Here is a 17,774-nt window from a genome sequence, read left to right as displayed (position 1 = left end):
ATCTTTTGCCCTCATTTACTCAGCTGCCCTCAGTGTGCGTTCTTTAGTTTAGGGAGGGAGAAATCCATCCTGATAAAGATTTAGTATTTATTGGGCCATCAGCTGTAGTCAGTTAGTGTTTGAAGCTGTTGAACAGTTTTTTAGTATATAAAGCATACCATTGAGCCATCTGTTGGACATGGTAAATGTCTGACAGTTTCCATACATCATCCCCAAGCTCCAAATATTCAGATTAAATATTTAATTGTCCTAAGAGTGTTACAGTGTATAGGGATCTCCAGAGCTCAGTCACTCATAATTACTTAGTAACTAAATAACTTTTTTATTTTTCTTCTGTTTCTTTTGACTTGATGATTTTTTCTTAATATTTATTTTTGAACATTTTAGATATCTTTATGTATTCTCTTTTTGTAAGGGAATTTTGATTTTAAAGTCAGGTTTATTTCGGTCAGTCTTTTTTTTGTGTGACCAAATTTTGTAATGATGGCACATGTGTTACACTCAGAAGTATACACGGGCTTAGTAGCACTAATATTTGGATATATTTTGATTAGCATCAGCCTCAGAGAGGAGTTAAGTGAGTATAAATAAAGCTACTGTTTGTAGGTCAGGTCATACATTTCATAAAACCATGGACCATATAAGCTTCGTCACATCTTTGTGATTTGTACAAGGCTGCTTTTGCGGAGGAGCTGCAGTGAATAGAAATCCATCCAATTAGCACAAAGAGAGAAGAAACACAGAGCAAATGCATATGGACCGAATCAGGAGCCACTGTAAGTCAGCGTGGTTCCACTGAGCACTCTGATCCTCTCCTTTGAAAACCTACAGAGCATAATATTAACGTTTCATGGCATTATTCTCATACTAAAAAAAAAAAAATATTCTGAGAAGTTGTTTATTTTTTTTTTTTATCACTGTATAAACAGAATATTTTTCAATATTCTCCACGTGCATGGAATTGTAAGAATTGCATTCTTAATTTAAGTGTATCCATAAATACATGTTTTCTTCATGCAGTTGTACGCCTGCTTTCCTAAAATTTGTACTCTTAGTGTCTTTTAGAACAAATCCAGCACAGCTTGAACGTGTTGAGTTTGTCGGTATGTAATTACAGAATGACATTGTTTTGGAAGGAGGAAAAAACCTTCTGTTATTCTGAAAGATGGCATTATTTAAAGTGAATTTACTTATGAAACCTAAACCCAGGGTGAAATTGTGTGTATCTCATTTGTATGCATATAATAAACAACTATGCAGTTAGATAGGTGTTATAAATAGGATGTGGTGGAGATGCTTAGGCTGCTAAGGTTTCCTAGATTTTATAGCAAGTACCCAACTGAGATTTGCTGCTCTCTAATTTTGCCTTTTGGGCTAACCAGCTGACGCCTAGCTGAAAAGAGTTATGTTCCTACAAGGCCACAGAAGCCTTAGTATTCAGTCTCCGTCTCCTTTGGATTGTGGAGAACTCTGTGTACCATCAGCAACTTCAATCCCACCCTTTAGGCCAACCCTCATCTATCAAACCCAGGCTGAGAGCGAGCGAGAGGAAGCTCCCAGATAAACATACAGCAGCGCCTCAACTCCTAATCACTCTGGGCTTCCGCTTCCAGGCCCTATAATTAGAAGTCCTTCTTTTCCTTGTATTCCCAGTTGACGCAAATGCTTTTTGTGGCTTGGCACCTCATTTAGGGCGTGGGCTTAGTTTATGGCCAGGCCAGAGTCTGGTTTAGTCTTCTGATACTGCATAAATAGCTCTTAACCCACAGTCTACATCTGTACTGGTTTTTCCTTTTATGCATATATTCTCTGTATTTTTTAACGTTTCTGTCCTGAAAGAAGCTTATTGTTTCCCAAACAGAATGCATGAAAAGCAGGAAGCTCTAAATTAAGGCAGATGTGTCTATCAGGTAAAACAAAGCTTCAGTAATTTTAATTTTTTTGCATCTAGGACATCAGGTCCTTTTAAACTGGATTTTAATCATCTCTGTGGATTTGAAAAACCACACAGTAAAACAGTCATTAATTTAACCTAGCTGCATACCTCACATTACAGATTAAAAAAAATCAAAATTTTGCCGAGAGATACATACTAAGTAATATCTGCTGTGCACATAAATTTCCACTGGGTTCTGTATATGCAAGACTTTCAATTGATTTCAGATGTTATCTGTTAAACAGGGATTAATGCCAGTTTGAAAAATAAGCAGGAAATCCTTGAGAATTACTCACTTTTCATCTATGATTATTCATACATAAAGTACATCATAAGAGAAAACATTTCGGAATGAACTTATGACAGCTTTAGCCCATATTTCCGTCTAAACAACTTTTTGGGAAAACTGTCACAAGGTCTTTCAGAAAGCAGAGCTGAAGTTTCCTGCACTTGAAAGTGAAAGTGAGGTAACTGCCACGCTTCGCGTTCGTGTGTCTTTGCTGGGATTAGGTATTTCTGTCCTGGTGTCACGGAGTGCTGCAGCGGTCTTTTATGGCAGAGAGATGGAGAGAGGAACAAAAGAGTTGAGCTGTAATAATTGAAAACTGTGATTCGTCAGTGTGAAGCAACGAGAGATGGAAAATACCACACCAAAACCCAAGTCAAATATTCTAAAACATTAGTGACCTATTCTTTGAATAACAGGAATAAGTAAGATGTTTGAAAATACTGTTTTGTAAGTGTATGTTCTTTCACATCTGTGGTATTGTGCTTGGGACCTCTGTGTTGATACAACTCTGCAAGTAGATATTTGTATTTCAAACGCAAATGTGAGTATGAAATCTGCTCCTTTAACTTAGTGAAAAAATAATTGCTAATACAAGTGAATGGCCTGTTTTCTTTTGGCTTTCATGTAATAAAATGCATTTATTCCAAACAGTGACAGACAGCAGGATTTTAGATTAGACATGCAAAATTGCCAAATCAGATACCACCCATCTTTCTGTCTTTAAGCGAATTCTTTTCCACCCACAAATATATTATCTTTCACCTCTACTTCTTCAAGCTATCAAAAAAAAAGTCCCCCAAAACACAAAACCCAAAAAACCCCAAGGCAAGTAGAGCACATTAATACAAAACCAAGAAGTGTTTATATCATATGGAAATGATCAGAACTGCAGATAGGCAAGCACATTTCTCTGCTTAATTTGCTCCGATACTGCGTATGTCATCAAAAGAATGAACAGGTAGCACCGTATGCTATATAGATTTGTGTGACCTGCTTCTTCGTGTGTGTGCTCCCAAAGTGAGCACCCTAGCAAGGGGTAGATAGAAATTACTGATACGGAAAAATCTCTTTGTGAGAAGGGTGAAATTATATCATGTCTGCATACTGTGGGGTTTATTGCGCCATCCACAGACACCTGCATTTCTAGCCAATATTGGAAATAAGATACTGGTAAGCTAAACAATGGCTAGATTTGATGGACAATGCAGTATGGTAATTCCTGTGTTTTCACTGGCTCGTAATTATTACGCAGCTTTCTGTCTCCAGCTTCCAGACAGATTGTTGGCTCATTCAGAGTTTTTTTTACGATCCTCACTGCACTGTGCCATGTGATGGGATACACATGAAAAGTGTGCTCAAAGCTCTGGGTGCACTCAGCTCTGCGTATTCATTTATAAAAGGCTTCTAGCACCTCTGGGGAAAAAAAAATCCGGGTTTGTGAAGGCTGACTGTTCACTGCTGAGAGAAGCCTTATGGATTCATCTCTTCCAGCTTTTCTTTCTCCAAGGGTCCTTTCCATCGGGAGTAAGAGGGAGGTCAAGAGGACCAAAAGCACACTCGACTTCCCTGTAAAGCTATCTAATGTGTGACGAGAGGCAAACATGCGAATACAGAAAACAAATACTGTTGAATTAGGTCTTCTGGAATATCCTTGCTCCACTAATAGTGGCAGCCTAATTCTAGCACACAACCCCCTATATTTGATTCCAATTTTCTCCACTGGAAACGCTATATATTATTGAGGACCGCACACTTCACTAGGAGGGAAGTGTATTTTGTGATGTTTCAAGAACAGAATTAATGCAAATTGTGTGCATAATCCCACACTAAAGACTTGGCTGACTTGCACTTGAGCAACTTTAGCTGTATTTCCTATCAACACAGTCACTACAAATCAAGGAAATTGCCAGTTAAGCCAACATTAACATCCAGACCAACCTCAACTCGCATGCCTTACCGCCCAAACATAATACCCAAATGCACTCGTGGATTTCTTAGCTCCATAACAAACTCTCTTTCATTTCTAACACTCAGACCAGGAGCAGCAGCCTGCAGCAGTGAAAGTATGTCTACTGGAGAGAATCTTGCTGAGGTCGGATTTAAAATTCTGCATTTGTGTGATTTTGAGGAAATGGTTGTGTGCAACATGGGTGGCCTCTCTTTCTGTCCAAGCCCTACCAGCACAGTGGTCAAGCCGAAAAGGAAACTTTTAGGCAAATCTGTCTCTAAATGCAATTTACTTTTCTCTGCAATTCTGTATCTTACTGCTGGCGTGCCTCGTTCTCAAAAGTATTTGTCTTCACAAGATCTTTCTAAAAGTGAAGGTTGAGAGAAACTGAGGCCTGTGCCTGTAGGCGATGAGGCGCAGGGGCTGTGGCGGTGCTGTGAGGGGAGCCTCGCGCTGGGGCCTGCAGGGCCGCGCTCCTCCTGTGAACCCACGCGTGCTTGGGGAGTGCCGTTGGGCCCAGAAGGTCGACATTTTGGCTGAAATGTTCCTATTTGGGATTAAGGGCAGAGGTATTTCAGCACTGTCAAGGAGGGAAAACACTCAGGGCAGCGATGGAGTGATGTGGTAACGGTGGTTCTGTAGAAAAGTTAATTTAACTTAATCTTTACTGAGTGTTTCCCTGCTGCTCAGAACATGAGAGCTTTATTATGTTTTTTTTTTTCCCAGTCTAATTCTGAAGTTTTAAAAGTGGTATATGATGGACTTCAGTGGTAATTAAGCATGAGGGTTTTGGAATTTGTACAGAGTGTGTTTGTTTAGCAGCTGTGAGTGGGTAAATAAACTGAAAACACAAACATTTTTATGACAGAAATAATATGATCATTTGCCCTTTGAATAGGTGTCATGTAAAATATGAAGACCTACATTTTTTTCCTGAAGGATAAGAGATTTCAATTCTGTTGTAAGTGGAGAATCAACACAACTAGAACTGTCCAGAAAATCCCTGGTTTTCTTTACCAATACCTTGAAAATTATTTAGAAGGCACTTAAATGTAGCTACTCAACTGCTTAAATCGCTTTGCACTTGAAGTTAATAAAATGTTAGAGGTTTGTTTTGGGTGGTATATTTTATTAATAAGCTAATACGGACATTTTTACAGAGAAAAATAAATCTGAAGTGTATTTATTGTAGTTTTAAATGGTGCCATGGTGCTGTACTTTTCTTATATATGCAAAATGTTTATTTTTTTGGTATAAAAATGTAAGCTTTTATGGTAAGTTGACCTTAAATATCTGTTTGTAAAGTTAAAACTGGGTTATGGACTGACATATAGAAGGAGAAAAAGTAAACAGCATATATAAGTTACTGTGATTCTACTGATCTTCTAATTTAATCATTTCAGTACATCCATCAGTGGCCTGTTTTCAATGAAGTTAGTACCTAATTTAATATTTCACTTGAAAGCTCTCAACTCTGATTTGCTGCCTTTCAAGCAATAAATCAGACAGTTTCTTTCATATACGTTTATAAGAAAGATGCTTCTTCAGTATTGTTTTTGGTATGGGTTATTTTAGCTGTGTTTTGTAGTGTTTCTGCTTTCTAAAATAGTGTGGAAACATCAATCTTTTTTTCATACTGGCTCTTTTATAGTGAAGAGCATTTGGGAGTTTCCAGTGTTCATCACTTCATTGTTTTATATTGGTCACACAAATTTCCCAGCTTTAGTTTGAATATTCCCAGATTTTTCAATTGACTTTGATAGATTTGTACTGTTCTACTTCAGCAGTGATAGTGTTGTATGATTTCAGTTGAAGTTTGGATTCATTTTTTATGAAATGAATCCTTTACAATTCAGTAATTTTCCTGCAACTGTTTTCTTTTGTTTACAGAAAACAAATTATAAAACACTCTAGCTTTTTTAGATAGACATTCTTAAGCCTCTTCTTTTGAAGTGATTAATCTCTTGTGCTTTTCTTTTTCTTTTTTTTTTTTTTTTCTTTTTTCTTTCTTTTTTTTTTTTTTTTTACCCAGGGATGTTGCTGGTCACTACTGACACATTAGGCCATGATTTCCATGTTTTTCAAATACTGACACATCCTTGGTCATCATCACAAAGTGCCGTCCATCATTTGTATACACTTCACAGGGGAGAGACTGAAGCCAAAGTAAGTTAAACTATTTGCTGAAGAATAATCCCCAGACACCTTATACATTTTGTGTATGTTGGCACTTTAATGTTTGTTTCAGCACAGAAAGAGCCTTTCTTATGTTATAGCCGCAAAAAGGATAAGAGCATAGCGTTTAACCTGGACAATAATAAATTCTTGCCCTTTACAATGAGGTGCTGTCAGATTTATTCAGATATGACACTGCCTCCAAAGAGCCCAGATTATTAGCTGTGTTTGTACTTAACCTTTTCTCATGTAACATGTTAAACATTTGTCTAGTGCCTCTGAAGCAATTGTCAGGGTTTGCTTGACTTGGGTGGTAAAAGCCAAAGAAAGGCAATCAGAGAGTTGAAAGCAAGAGTTAATCAAAAGACTGTGATTAACTTTTATCCACACTTAAGCAAAATGGGGGATCTTGTTGGAGACTGTAGTGATAGAGTTTTAACTTGCCAATTTGACAAGCCCTTTCCTAAAGATTACATTAGGCTAGATCATAATAGTGTGAAAGGGTCTGAAATTATATTTAAAAATGCTCAATAAACTTACTGATAAAATGGGAAAATGTTAGAGGTATCACTCTATCACTGTTTGCTAGCATCACTGTGATAGGAGTAGTGCAATGTATTCTGCCTAGATCCGTCACTGCACTGCTTTTGGGTATCAGGAGAGCCTCACCTTTGTAGCATTGAGTAACTGTTGAAGAACCTGTTTTAAATACATAAATAAAAATGTCACCAGAGGGTAAGAAATGAGTCTTGCACTTGCTGATGCAATTACACACTGAAAGCACAAGCTTGTGACAGTCTGGCAGATGTAAACTTGTGTGACAGAGAGAAGCCTCGGGCACTGTGATTATGACCCTGACACTGGAAGCTTGGATTATTGTGGTACCATGATTACAGTTGCTTCAAACCTTTTTTTTTCCTATGGGTTGTGCAGTTTCCCTTAAGTTTTTTGCCTTACCTTTAGGAAGGTGTGGCAGCTTTATTTAATAATGTAATCGTTGATAATGTTTTAGTTTATGTGAATATAAATTCCTGGTAGTTTAAACACCCCAAAGCACTGCTGCTGCTGCACTGACAAAATGAAATTACGATTATAGGTAATGGTTTCTTATAGGAAGGAATAGCTAATCTGAAAAGTGAGAGGAAATAAGGAAAAAATGATTCAATATATGGGGTAATACATATAATAATTATCTCATAAATATTTTTTATAAATAATATAACAGGCACTTATTAGAGATCTGTCTGTACTTATACTCTGTCATCTACTAGAGTGTGTAATATAATGTCCTTAGTGTGTCATTTTTATTTTGCTTTCTTAGAAAAAAAATGTAAATATCCTATAACCAAAGTGTATTAGTCCAGTCAGTAGGAACAAAGACGTTCTTCTTTATTTTACAGCTGATAAATTTATTTTTAAGGCGTACACTGGAAAGCAAACATGACATGTTTTAGGACTAAACCTTTATTGATGCAAGTCTTTTGGATACAGCATTAGCATCTGTGTGAAGGTATTGCATTAAAATTTTCAGAATCAACATAGTAAATTTTTTTCTTCATTTGCCACAAAGTTTTCATTTGGGACATGAACAGTATAGCTTTTGGAATAGTATAAGATAGAGAAAATTCTAACCAGTCTGAGGCATATTGGTGGATTTTACAGATCCCTTGATAATTAAACTATCCAGCAACAGTATTGGGACCTGGGATTCTCAATGTACATCTATCATTTAAAACATTTACATAATACAATGACTGTTTCTGTTTTTGCTTTTGGAATAGCAGTGCTTTTGTTGTGTAGTAAGAAGGGTGTGAGTAGCACTAGACAAGAAGATTGGAGGCTGTTCAATTTAAAATTCTCAATGCAGATATTCTGAGAGACATTCTGGAAGCCTCCATACCTTTTTTCTTGGTAGGAACAGTATTTATACATTTGCAACCAGACTTTTTATCCCTGTTTTAAAGCTAATTGTGAATCAAGGCCAATGGTCTTAAAGGTCACCTTCTGTACTGGAGCTATAAAAAGTTCTAATTTATGTTGACGGACACGAGTGATTATCAGTGTCAAAATTAGTTTAGTTAGTTCTCATTATAAATGGTTTAAACATCATCATATGCCCTTGTTATATTGGTATTTTAATATCTGTACTGAAATCATCTACTTCACCTCATCCCTCGTGGTCTCTGGGCAGACCAGTAGCTTTGTATGTCTCACTTGCCTCCTCGGAGAAGGTGCCGGGAAGTCCCTCCCCCCTGTCACTCGTGTACAGAAGCATCTTAAGTGGATTAAGTTGCCTGCTTAATGTTTAGTAAAGAAAAAGAAGCAAGTGTTGAAATTGCCATTATTAAATCTCTGTTTGATTTACTGCAAACAAGCAGTCTCTCTGAGTCACCCCTATGTCTTTCTATGAAGTCAGATATATTAGTTATACGTTTACTTTAACTTAATAAAACTAAAGAATATATGCTCTACTGTGCATTATTTTTTGTAAATTCATGACAAAGTCTGATTTGGTTTGGGGTTGAGAAAATTCAGCCTGAAAGACAGTATCTGTCTCTCTTTATTTCTGAAATGCACAGAGTGGTTGAGAAGAGATCTGTAGAGGTTGTCTCCTTTCATGGATGTCAGGATCTTGTCCTCAGCCAAAGCACAATTTGCGCTGAGCATTTGCAGTGAGATGGCCACTCCAACCAGGCAGCATCACTGAAATCATCCATTAATGAATGGGGTAACACAGAGACTTCACACTTGGATTTTTATAAAAGGAAAAATGAAAATTTGTTTCAATACAGAACGTTGTGTTTGCCCAGACGGTCTATCCCGGTAGCTCCAGCCGTGCTAGTTGGAACATTTCTGTTGGATGGGGGAGAGAGGGATGAGGCTGCTCTAAGTTTCCCCACAAGATGAGCTTTCAGTGCTCTAAAATGTAGCTCACAGCAGATTGTGCTGCTGTTCAGTGTACGATCATAAGCACTTTCTGAACTACCTGAGTTCATCATCCCCTGGACTGGTGTCCAAAGGCAGCTGCTAGCTGTCTTCTAAATTGTTAGTGATCTTTTTAGGGCTTTACTGCCCTGCAGTCCTCTTGGCATTGGCGTCAGGATGCTGAGGGAGATTTAGGTGCTGTGCTGCAGTAAGTAGGTTTCTTGAGCTTGTTTTCTTCCTGGTTTGAAGTGAAAGGTAAGTAGTAGCACTCTCCCAGACTGTTCACAGCTGGTCTTCATAACATGGTTTTCCTTTTCTCTTTCTGCATGCTTTGAACAATGAAGCAGAGTGTTATTGAGCATTAAAGTGTTGTTATTGCAAATCTATGTTGTATTAGCTGACTTTGAGCAGCAAATACAGGAAGAAGTCTGATCAGCTGAATAAAACATTGGGACTGTGAAGATCACTCAGTTCCTAACTAAGCCACTAGCTTTTTTTTGTGACCAAGATCAAGATGGGTTAAGATGGAAAGTGGACCTCTGTCTCCTAAGGGAATTGTGAGGACAACGGCCTTGAAAGAATGTGAAGTACTCAGATACTTTGCTGGTTTGAGTGATGTGAGTCCTAAGGTCACAACTTGCGAGTTACTTTTCTGCAAACACAGTCAGAAGCCAGTCTTTCGGTTACACTGAATTAAGATCTTTTAGTCTTTAAGACCTACTTAGGCTTTAGATTTTTTTTTTTTTCTTAAGAGAACAAGAACCAGCATGTTGGATGCACTGTGTTACATCACGAAGGCCCACTGTGAGTGCTGGTCGTATTTAACCATGGCAGAGAGAGTACTAAAGCTGTTAGAGATCCATGCTTGCACATTTCTGCTGCAAAAGGAAAAATGTGTATGTGGCACCCATTTTGGTTAAGGATAGATTTCTTACTGTAACAGTTCTTGCATTGTGAGTCAACACTCACTGCACTCATTTTTATCCAAGAGCATTTTATAAAGTTTTTAATGAAGATATAGCATGTTCTGAGTTGAGGAAGTTCATTTACTTGCAGATGAAAGTTAGTCTGTCACCTGATGATCCTTTCCTTTTGATCTTAAATTGTAAACAAAAAAAAAATCCTTGAAAACAGCATTATCTCAACCTAGAACAAATAAACGGAACGATAGCATCAGTGGGCTAGTGGCCAGGGTCCTCTGTAATCTTTTACGCTGTCAGACTTTTGTTATTCTGCCTCTCAAACTGCTGTTATAACTGACTTCAGTCAGTATAGGTAAACAGAGGGAATGATAAAAACATTCCAGCACGGGCTGCCCCAGAACACAGGCTGTTTTACACTTCTCTGTGGGACACGTGCATGTTTTCCTGTTGTGATTTCATAGAGATTATTGAAACTTGCATCACGTACTGAGTCCAGGTAGTGAAACACTGGATTGGTTAGCAAACGTCTGATATAAACCTTCATGGTTAATGGAAATTTCTTTCTTTATTGTGGCATAGTTATGGAGTCACAATTATTGAACTAGTCCCTGGAAGAGAGACTTTCTCATTTCGAGGAAAGAATCTGGGGACAGTCTTGAAATAATAAAGATTGATTAAAAGAAGTTGATCGGTCTTTGATGAAAGCAGACAATAAAAAAACTGCTGCAGTTAGAAGTAGCTTAGCTAACTAGGGGAGACTGAGCTCAAAGCATGGTGGTGCCTGCAATGTTGGTTATTAATACAGAGCAGCTATTCGGGCTGGAGGACCCTACCTGAATGCCTCAGTGTGCCCAGGTTCTGCTGTTGTTTTTATACAGAATCGAAATCAGTTTTTACTACTTAGGGAGGCAGAGTTAGGTCCGTGTGGGTCTGATAAATCGTATTGTGTAGTTCATGATTTTATTATTTTTTCATTTATGTTTGTTGTCATGTCATTTCCTTAATTTTCTCAACCAAACAAAAGTTAAATACAGAGCAGTTCTCTAATTTATTTTGACCCTTACCTCCTCAGCACTGCTGCTTTCATGTTGTTCAGCACTTTTTTTTTTTTTTTTAATTGTTCTTTCTGCCATCTTCCTGCACAGCATAATTAAATACTTAGGTCATGTCCTTCAAATAATGGCATGTTTTTTCTGTGACAGTGAATAGGGTGCATGAAACAGGATTACAATCCTATTGCAGTAGTGCTGCTCATGCTTTATTGTTGTTTCACTTCAATGTTGAGGTACGATTTAACACAGTAAAATGCCCAGGAATATACACAGTTACTGGTGGAATTTACCACGCCTGAAAAAGGGGCAGCAGGAGAAGAAGAGCACTAGGAAGATCAAAATGCATTTTAATCATTGTTCCTTGTAATGACCGTGAATACTCACGGTGCAGTGCTGTGAGCTGTGCTGTCTGCTGCCTTCTGCACACATCAGGAGGGGATGTGCCTGGGGAGGACACGAGCAGCAGCACGTCAGTGTGGGGCTTTGCAGCCCCTTCCTTCCCATCACTCGCCTCTGCCCTATAGGTACCGTGATAGCCCAGTACAGCTCCTTCTCCGTTGTAAGAAAACAAGTGATAGCATAAATGTAAGTGTTGTGCAGCAGGTTAGTACAATATTAACTTTCAGAAGCGATGAAATCGAGAGGCTGGGTATGGGCTGCCACTCATTCCCAGGAGTCGCGGTAAACAAGGTCACTGCCTGTCCCGTGTGATTCCTTGTGTAATCAGCCATACCTCTGACTACCCCATTTCAATCAACTGCTTTTAAAATAAGTTTTCTGTGTGCTGCCCTTGCTTCTGTTTTGTTTTCTCCCAGTTATGGCTTGAACTATATTTTTAAATTTTATGATTATATTCTAATTAACTTCATATTCAAATTTGGAGAAGCTGTGAGAATAAAGAATGATAGCAAAAACTTATATAGATTTCCTGTGTATAAAAAGTAAATGTATATCGTCTTTGAAGCTGTAGGCTTAGCTAATTTCCTCCAGATTCTCATAATATCAGAAATAATGTTTTGGTCTGTACAGTCCTGGAAGCTGCTCTTCAGTTCGAGCGGTAGATCCACGACATACCCCTGTAGGAGTCCACACACTACATTACCCCACTGTCTTAGTTCCGACTCTGAAAGCTAGGTTTTAGCATGGTTTTCTGAAAAAAAAATAACAAAACAAAACCTAACAAAAGCTAGGTTTTCATGGGGTTTTCTGAAGGATTTTCCAAGCACAGGGAGGTAGGCTCATGGAGTTACAAAGAAGCATTTTCAAGAGGACGACCCAAGCAGTGTGACTGGGGATTCTTATTTCACATCTGCACTATTTGGAATTCGTGGAAGAAGGACAACATTTGAGTACAGCAGGAGTCGCAGAATACCTGCTTTGGCCAGGGGAGCACTGAGAACACGCTCTGTTACAACACTCTGGAGTTGTCTGAAGCGCGTTATTCTGGGCCAGTAAAGGCTTTGGCATTCCTAATGCGGACCTTGAGGTACCAGGGATTTCACCAAACCTTTTGGGTAGCCAAGTAATGTAGATCGAACCTTAAGTAAGCAAACAGCTCACAACCTAGGAGGAAGTAGTCATAAAGCTAAGAGAAAGCGCTGCTATTCCCCTCAAAACTATTTGATATTGCAATTTAAAGTATCTTAAATGTTCCTGAGTTAAGCAGAATCACAGATCTGTATTTCCTTTTATTGGCACAGACAGATTAAATTTTGAAATACAGACATGAGTATTAAATCTGAGGTTGACCTTGAGCTAAAGAGTAAACTTTACATCATGAGAGATCTAGTGTACTTTGTACTTTATTAACATATATCTGTAAACACTGTGGGGTCTTGATTGATCTTTGGTATCTAAACATTACATCATAATTAACAACAAATCCAGAAATATATTATAAATACATGAAATAATAGTACATTAACCTAAAGGACAGCAATAAATTGCAACGCTTAGCATAAACTTGAAAACCACTAATGGGCCACTGTGCAGTTTGTTTATACTAGAAGCAGTCAAGAACTCTGCGCAATGTACAGTAACAGTGTGGTGGATAATAGCAAGTCTGATGTGATAATTTATATTTTCTTTTCATGGACACACACAGCTGATTTTTCAAGTGATTTCTGAGAATGCTGTAGCAAGCATTCTCCTCGCAGCCTGCTCCCCTGCTTTCTTCCAGTTCTGCTGAAGAGGAGTTAAGGACTCTTTTGTGCTGCACAGATGGGTTTGTGCTGTTTTTTTAAAAACAACATAATCCTAAGGATGCATACTAAAAAATGAGTATTAAAACGGAAACAGACATTTCTGTTATTTAGTACAGTGAGATACAATTTTTTCTCCAGCATCTCATGGAACTGTCCTCTAAAATGCTCTCCCAAAAACATGAGAGGGCATGGGGGAGACGTGAGTGACAGCAGTGATTTAAAGAGTTGGGCGGTGACACTGAAGTACCGGGGGGCCTCTGTGTGTGTCTGCCCTGGGAAGGCGGCTCCGAGATGTCAGTTTGCAGGGAGATGGGCAAAGACCCTTCAGACCGCCGGGGTTTCGGGGCAGGAGACTCTTTGGCAAGGAGCAGGAAACTATACAAAGTTTACTGAGCAAGATAGAAACAGCTTGTGTTGGAGGCACGGAGCAAGTCAGCAGAGGGAGAAAGGAAGAGAAAAACTTCTGCCTTGAGGCTGGGACGGACAGTTGGGGAGATGAGGAGGGAAACGGAAAGCTCAATATAATTGAATACCAAATATTTGGAAGGCAGGGATGTGTGCAAAGGCAGCAGCATGTAAAGACAGATGTGGCCATTCTTCATATTACCAGAGATTAAAAATAGGGCCTTAATTAGGATTGGAAATACATTCCAGTAGGCTTAATGATTTTATTGTATTAATGATTTTTCTATTATAATGGAGAATGGTAATTTGTATACGGTTGGGAGGTTTGATTTGGACTGGTAGAAATCGCCCCTTTAAACTGCAGGTATTTAAACCCTCCTGGTGCCATAGTTTTTCTCAGACTCCACAGCTTTGGGGTTTCTTTTTTTGGCTCTCACTAATCCCTGTGGGGTCTCTAATCCTTTTTGAGCAATCTATTAAGGTGAAACACTTTGTAGGCAAACGAGGAGCTCTAAGTGCTGTGACTTTATGTCAGTAAAAGCAGAATCACTGGAAGTGCCAATCCTGTCAGATTTCAGGGAGATTGTTTAGCCATATCGCTAGCAGATCGTTTGGATATGTCACTGTAATTGAAAAGAGCAGGTGTGTAGCGCTGTTTTTTAGTTTATCTGTGTAACGTTGATGAAGCATTTTGTGCAGTGACAGTCTGTCAGCCAAATATCTTGTCACAAGTCACAAGACTTAAATCCTTTTTTTATCTCAAAGGCTTCAGGGCTCAGTTGGAAACTTGCACTTTGATGAATACTTGCTGCTTTTGTCTGGAATAGCTGGAATGCATTTCTGGAATATTTGTCAAGATTTTATCAGTGTTTACTCCAATTTGAGTACCTAGTGTATTGTAAAACTGGCTTCAGTGAAATCTTAAAGAATTTTATTTAGTTTATGCTGTTTAATAATATAATGAAAACTAATCCGTCATCTATGTGTTTGTTTGCCGTGTTAAATCCCACTTCTCTATGTAGTTCTTTTTAGTCAGCTTTTACCTTTAAAAACATTTTTGGAAGAATTGGTTTAGGATTTTTTTCTATGATAAATCGTTTTACCCTAGACTACTTGTTTTCTTGAGTTGTCTGCCAGTATGGGGCTGGAAACAAAGTTTAATCTCGCTTTTAAAGCATTCCTCAAGGAGCAAGAATTTGCTTTCCATCAAAGTGTTATGTAAAGCACACTTAAAAGAGAATGAAGTCCTTCTGGGGTTCATACCTGAGATCCACGCAAGGAATAACTACAATAGAAAATACTTCAACTGTATTTCTATATTTGCTTCAAGACCAACCATTTTAAGCTACAAGTAATGGTTGTCTTTCTCAAGTGATAGATAAGAACTCATATGTAGAAGAAGAAACCTAACTAGGCTCTTTCTTGGGACTTTAATAGCTGATCAGTGAAGTTTGTTACCTGTAAAATTGAGTGATTTTATAGAGAAAAATAGCCAAAGTCATTAAGTTTATTCCTGACAACATTTTAAACCCAGAAAACCAGAAGTTTTAGTTATGGGACACCTGGATGGATGGTAGTGCCACTGAGGGACAAACTGAGTAGCAGGATCAGAGACCATCAGAGACAGCTTTTGAAAATCCTGGCCATTGATTTGGGGTTGGTTAAGTTACATGATATGTAGGACATGGTTTTTCTGTTAACTTTAAGTACAGTGTTGGGTGCCAGTATTTGTCAAAATCAGGCCCAGGGATGAGATGTCTCTCTTGTTCTCATCCCTCCCTTTTCCCCCTTGTGGGCAGTTTCTAAAAATCAAAATAAGCAAGCAAATAACAAAACATGTAATTGAAATGATTTCCCAACTCTTTTTAGAACTAAATTCTATTTGAAAATTACATCAAGCCATTGTGGCTTTATGTAGTGCTTTGCATCCTGGGATGTTTTGATAAGTTCAGGCCTGCTTAAAAGAAAAAATCTCAGAATATTTTGAAAAGTGCATAAGGGTTGGAACTGGGTACTGCACTGCATCAAAGTTCAGTTGGTATTTATGAGAAAAAATCAAGTTACTGCCAACACTTAGTCTTTTTATTAACATTTCCAATTAAGATTTGTCTTCTGTTTAAAACATGCTAGTCCGTTTCCTTTCAGAGGTGCGTGTGCATGGATGACCACATTTCCATTTCACGTCTCAATTTTCTAGGTACAAGATATCTCCTTCAGCCATGACTGTCGCTGGGTTGTGGTCAGCACGCTGCGGGGCACTTCCCATGTCTTCCCCATCAATCCGTACGGTGGCCAGCCCTGCGTCCGAACACACATGTCACCCCGCGTGGTGAACCGCATGAGCCGATTCCAGAAGAGTGCGGGGCTGGAAGAGATCGAGCAAGAGCTGACATCTAAACAAGGGGGACGCTGTAGCCCTGTTCCAGGCCTGTCAAGCAGTCCTTCTGGCTCACCACTCCATGGTAAACCCCTTTTTTCTTTTTCATCTCCCCCCTGCACTGTCAGGAGAACCTTCCCTCTGCGTTGCTAATGCCCATGTCCTCCAAAACACTTCAGTTCCCCTTGCCTGACACACGAGGGTTTGGTTCCTAAACACCATTGGAGATGTTGACCTAAAAACCTAGTCTTCCAGCTTCTCAGTAAAGTAGTATTTGGTAACACCCTGAAAAACAGAAGCTTTGAATTTGCTGCATATTGCAGTAATTGATTTAGTTCATTGTTTACCCGTGTAGATTTTGCCACTAAAAACTGAGTTTCATAAAGTGAGGTGCTGCAACTGTTACGCAAAAATACGTGGGGTGTGCAGATGTTACAGGAATGAGCCAAGGCATAAATACTTAAGAAAGATAGCTGTAGTGTTGTAGCCTACTTAAGTAAACTGTGCTACCACAGATGTGTTAATAATTTCTATTCTAAACTGAAAGTTTGGAGGTCTTCAGGATTCTTACTGCTCATCCACGTGGATAATCATGAAGCACATCTGGATATCCACAATAAATACTCGTCAAGGAGAAAGGCAATATGAGGTTGAGGACATAGGTTTTTGACCACCTTTTTGTTGTTGTTTGTTTTTTCCTTTTATCTTTTTTTTCCCCTTTTTTGGGGGAGGGGAGGGGGAAATGTGACAAAGTAATGTACCTAGGGAAAAAATCTTAGGAAGCTTAAAAACCTTAAATCCTACTCCTGTGGCGTGCATGCTTGTTTTTGCCCTTCTCTTTGACGAAGCCTTAACTGGAAGGCTTGTTTGGATTCAGAATTTGCTGCGTCCTTACCTCTCCTTTCTGAGAGTAAGTCACAGCTTCCATCAAAGTGAAAGTTTAAATACCAGTTTGGGATGGCTAGCCACACTTCTCCAGTCCGAAAGTATTAAAAATCACAAGGAACAGTTCCTCTTCCCTAATTATGAGTAGGATTAGAAGTGCTTGTGAAACCCCAATTGTGTGCTGTCATAGTCAACATCTTTACTGCTAGAGATAACCTTTGTGAGATTTTTGAATGAGAGGAACATTTTTATGGCTTGTTGATTATTAAGGGGACCAGAGTTGTCTCTTAAGAAGCCTCTGTGTTTTCTCCTGTGGATGTTTCTAAACCAGGTTTTCTGCATAGCTGTTCTGGAGCCATGCTCTTCTGCTTGGAGCCACTGGAAGGCACCCAAACTGTTCTCTCTAGTTTCCTCGTTGGAGATACTTGTGTATCTACCATTGTAGTTTCCTTCTCTCTCATCATTGTAGAGCAGCTCAGCACGTCATGCTTGGAACAGATTTGGGATTGCAATAAATGTTTACTACAGCACATCCAATCCCTTCTAACTGTTGACATCACATAGAGGGGGGAAGGAACTATCAATTTGTGTAGCTTTCATACAACCAATTCTGTTTCCTGTCAGGGGAAATTGCAGTAAATTGCGGCCTTTACAG

At 38.8% G+C, this 17,774-nt stretch overlaps 1 protein-coding gene across 12 annotated transcripts in view; it reads left to right on the top strand.

The window, feature by feature from the left end:
- Window positions 1-17,774, top strand: part of BCAS3 (BCAS3 microtubule associated cell migration factor) — a 353,584-nt gene that overhangs the window by 95,323 nt on the left and 240,487 nt on the right. For all 12 annotated transcript variants that reach the window (XM_084492825.1, XM_084492820.1, XM_084492814.1 and 9 more), the window contains exons 14-15: window positions 6,206-6,339; window positions 16,055-16,319. In XM_084492825.1, coding sequence (XP_084348951.1) covers window positions 6,206-6,339; window positions 16,055-16,319 — 399 coding nt within the window. The remainder of the gene's footprint in view (window positions 1-6,205; window positions 6,340-16,054; window positions 16,320-17,774) is intronic.

This window comes from Aythya ferina, assembly GCF_964211825.1.
Source record: "Aythya ferina genome assembly, chromosome: 19".
Lineage (NCBI taxonomy): Eukaryota > Metazoa > Chordata > Aves > Anseriformes > Anatidae > Aythya > Aythya ferina.
The sequence above is the reverse complement of the archived record's forward strand: the minus strand, read 5'-3'. Positions and strand labels throughout refer to the sequence as shown.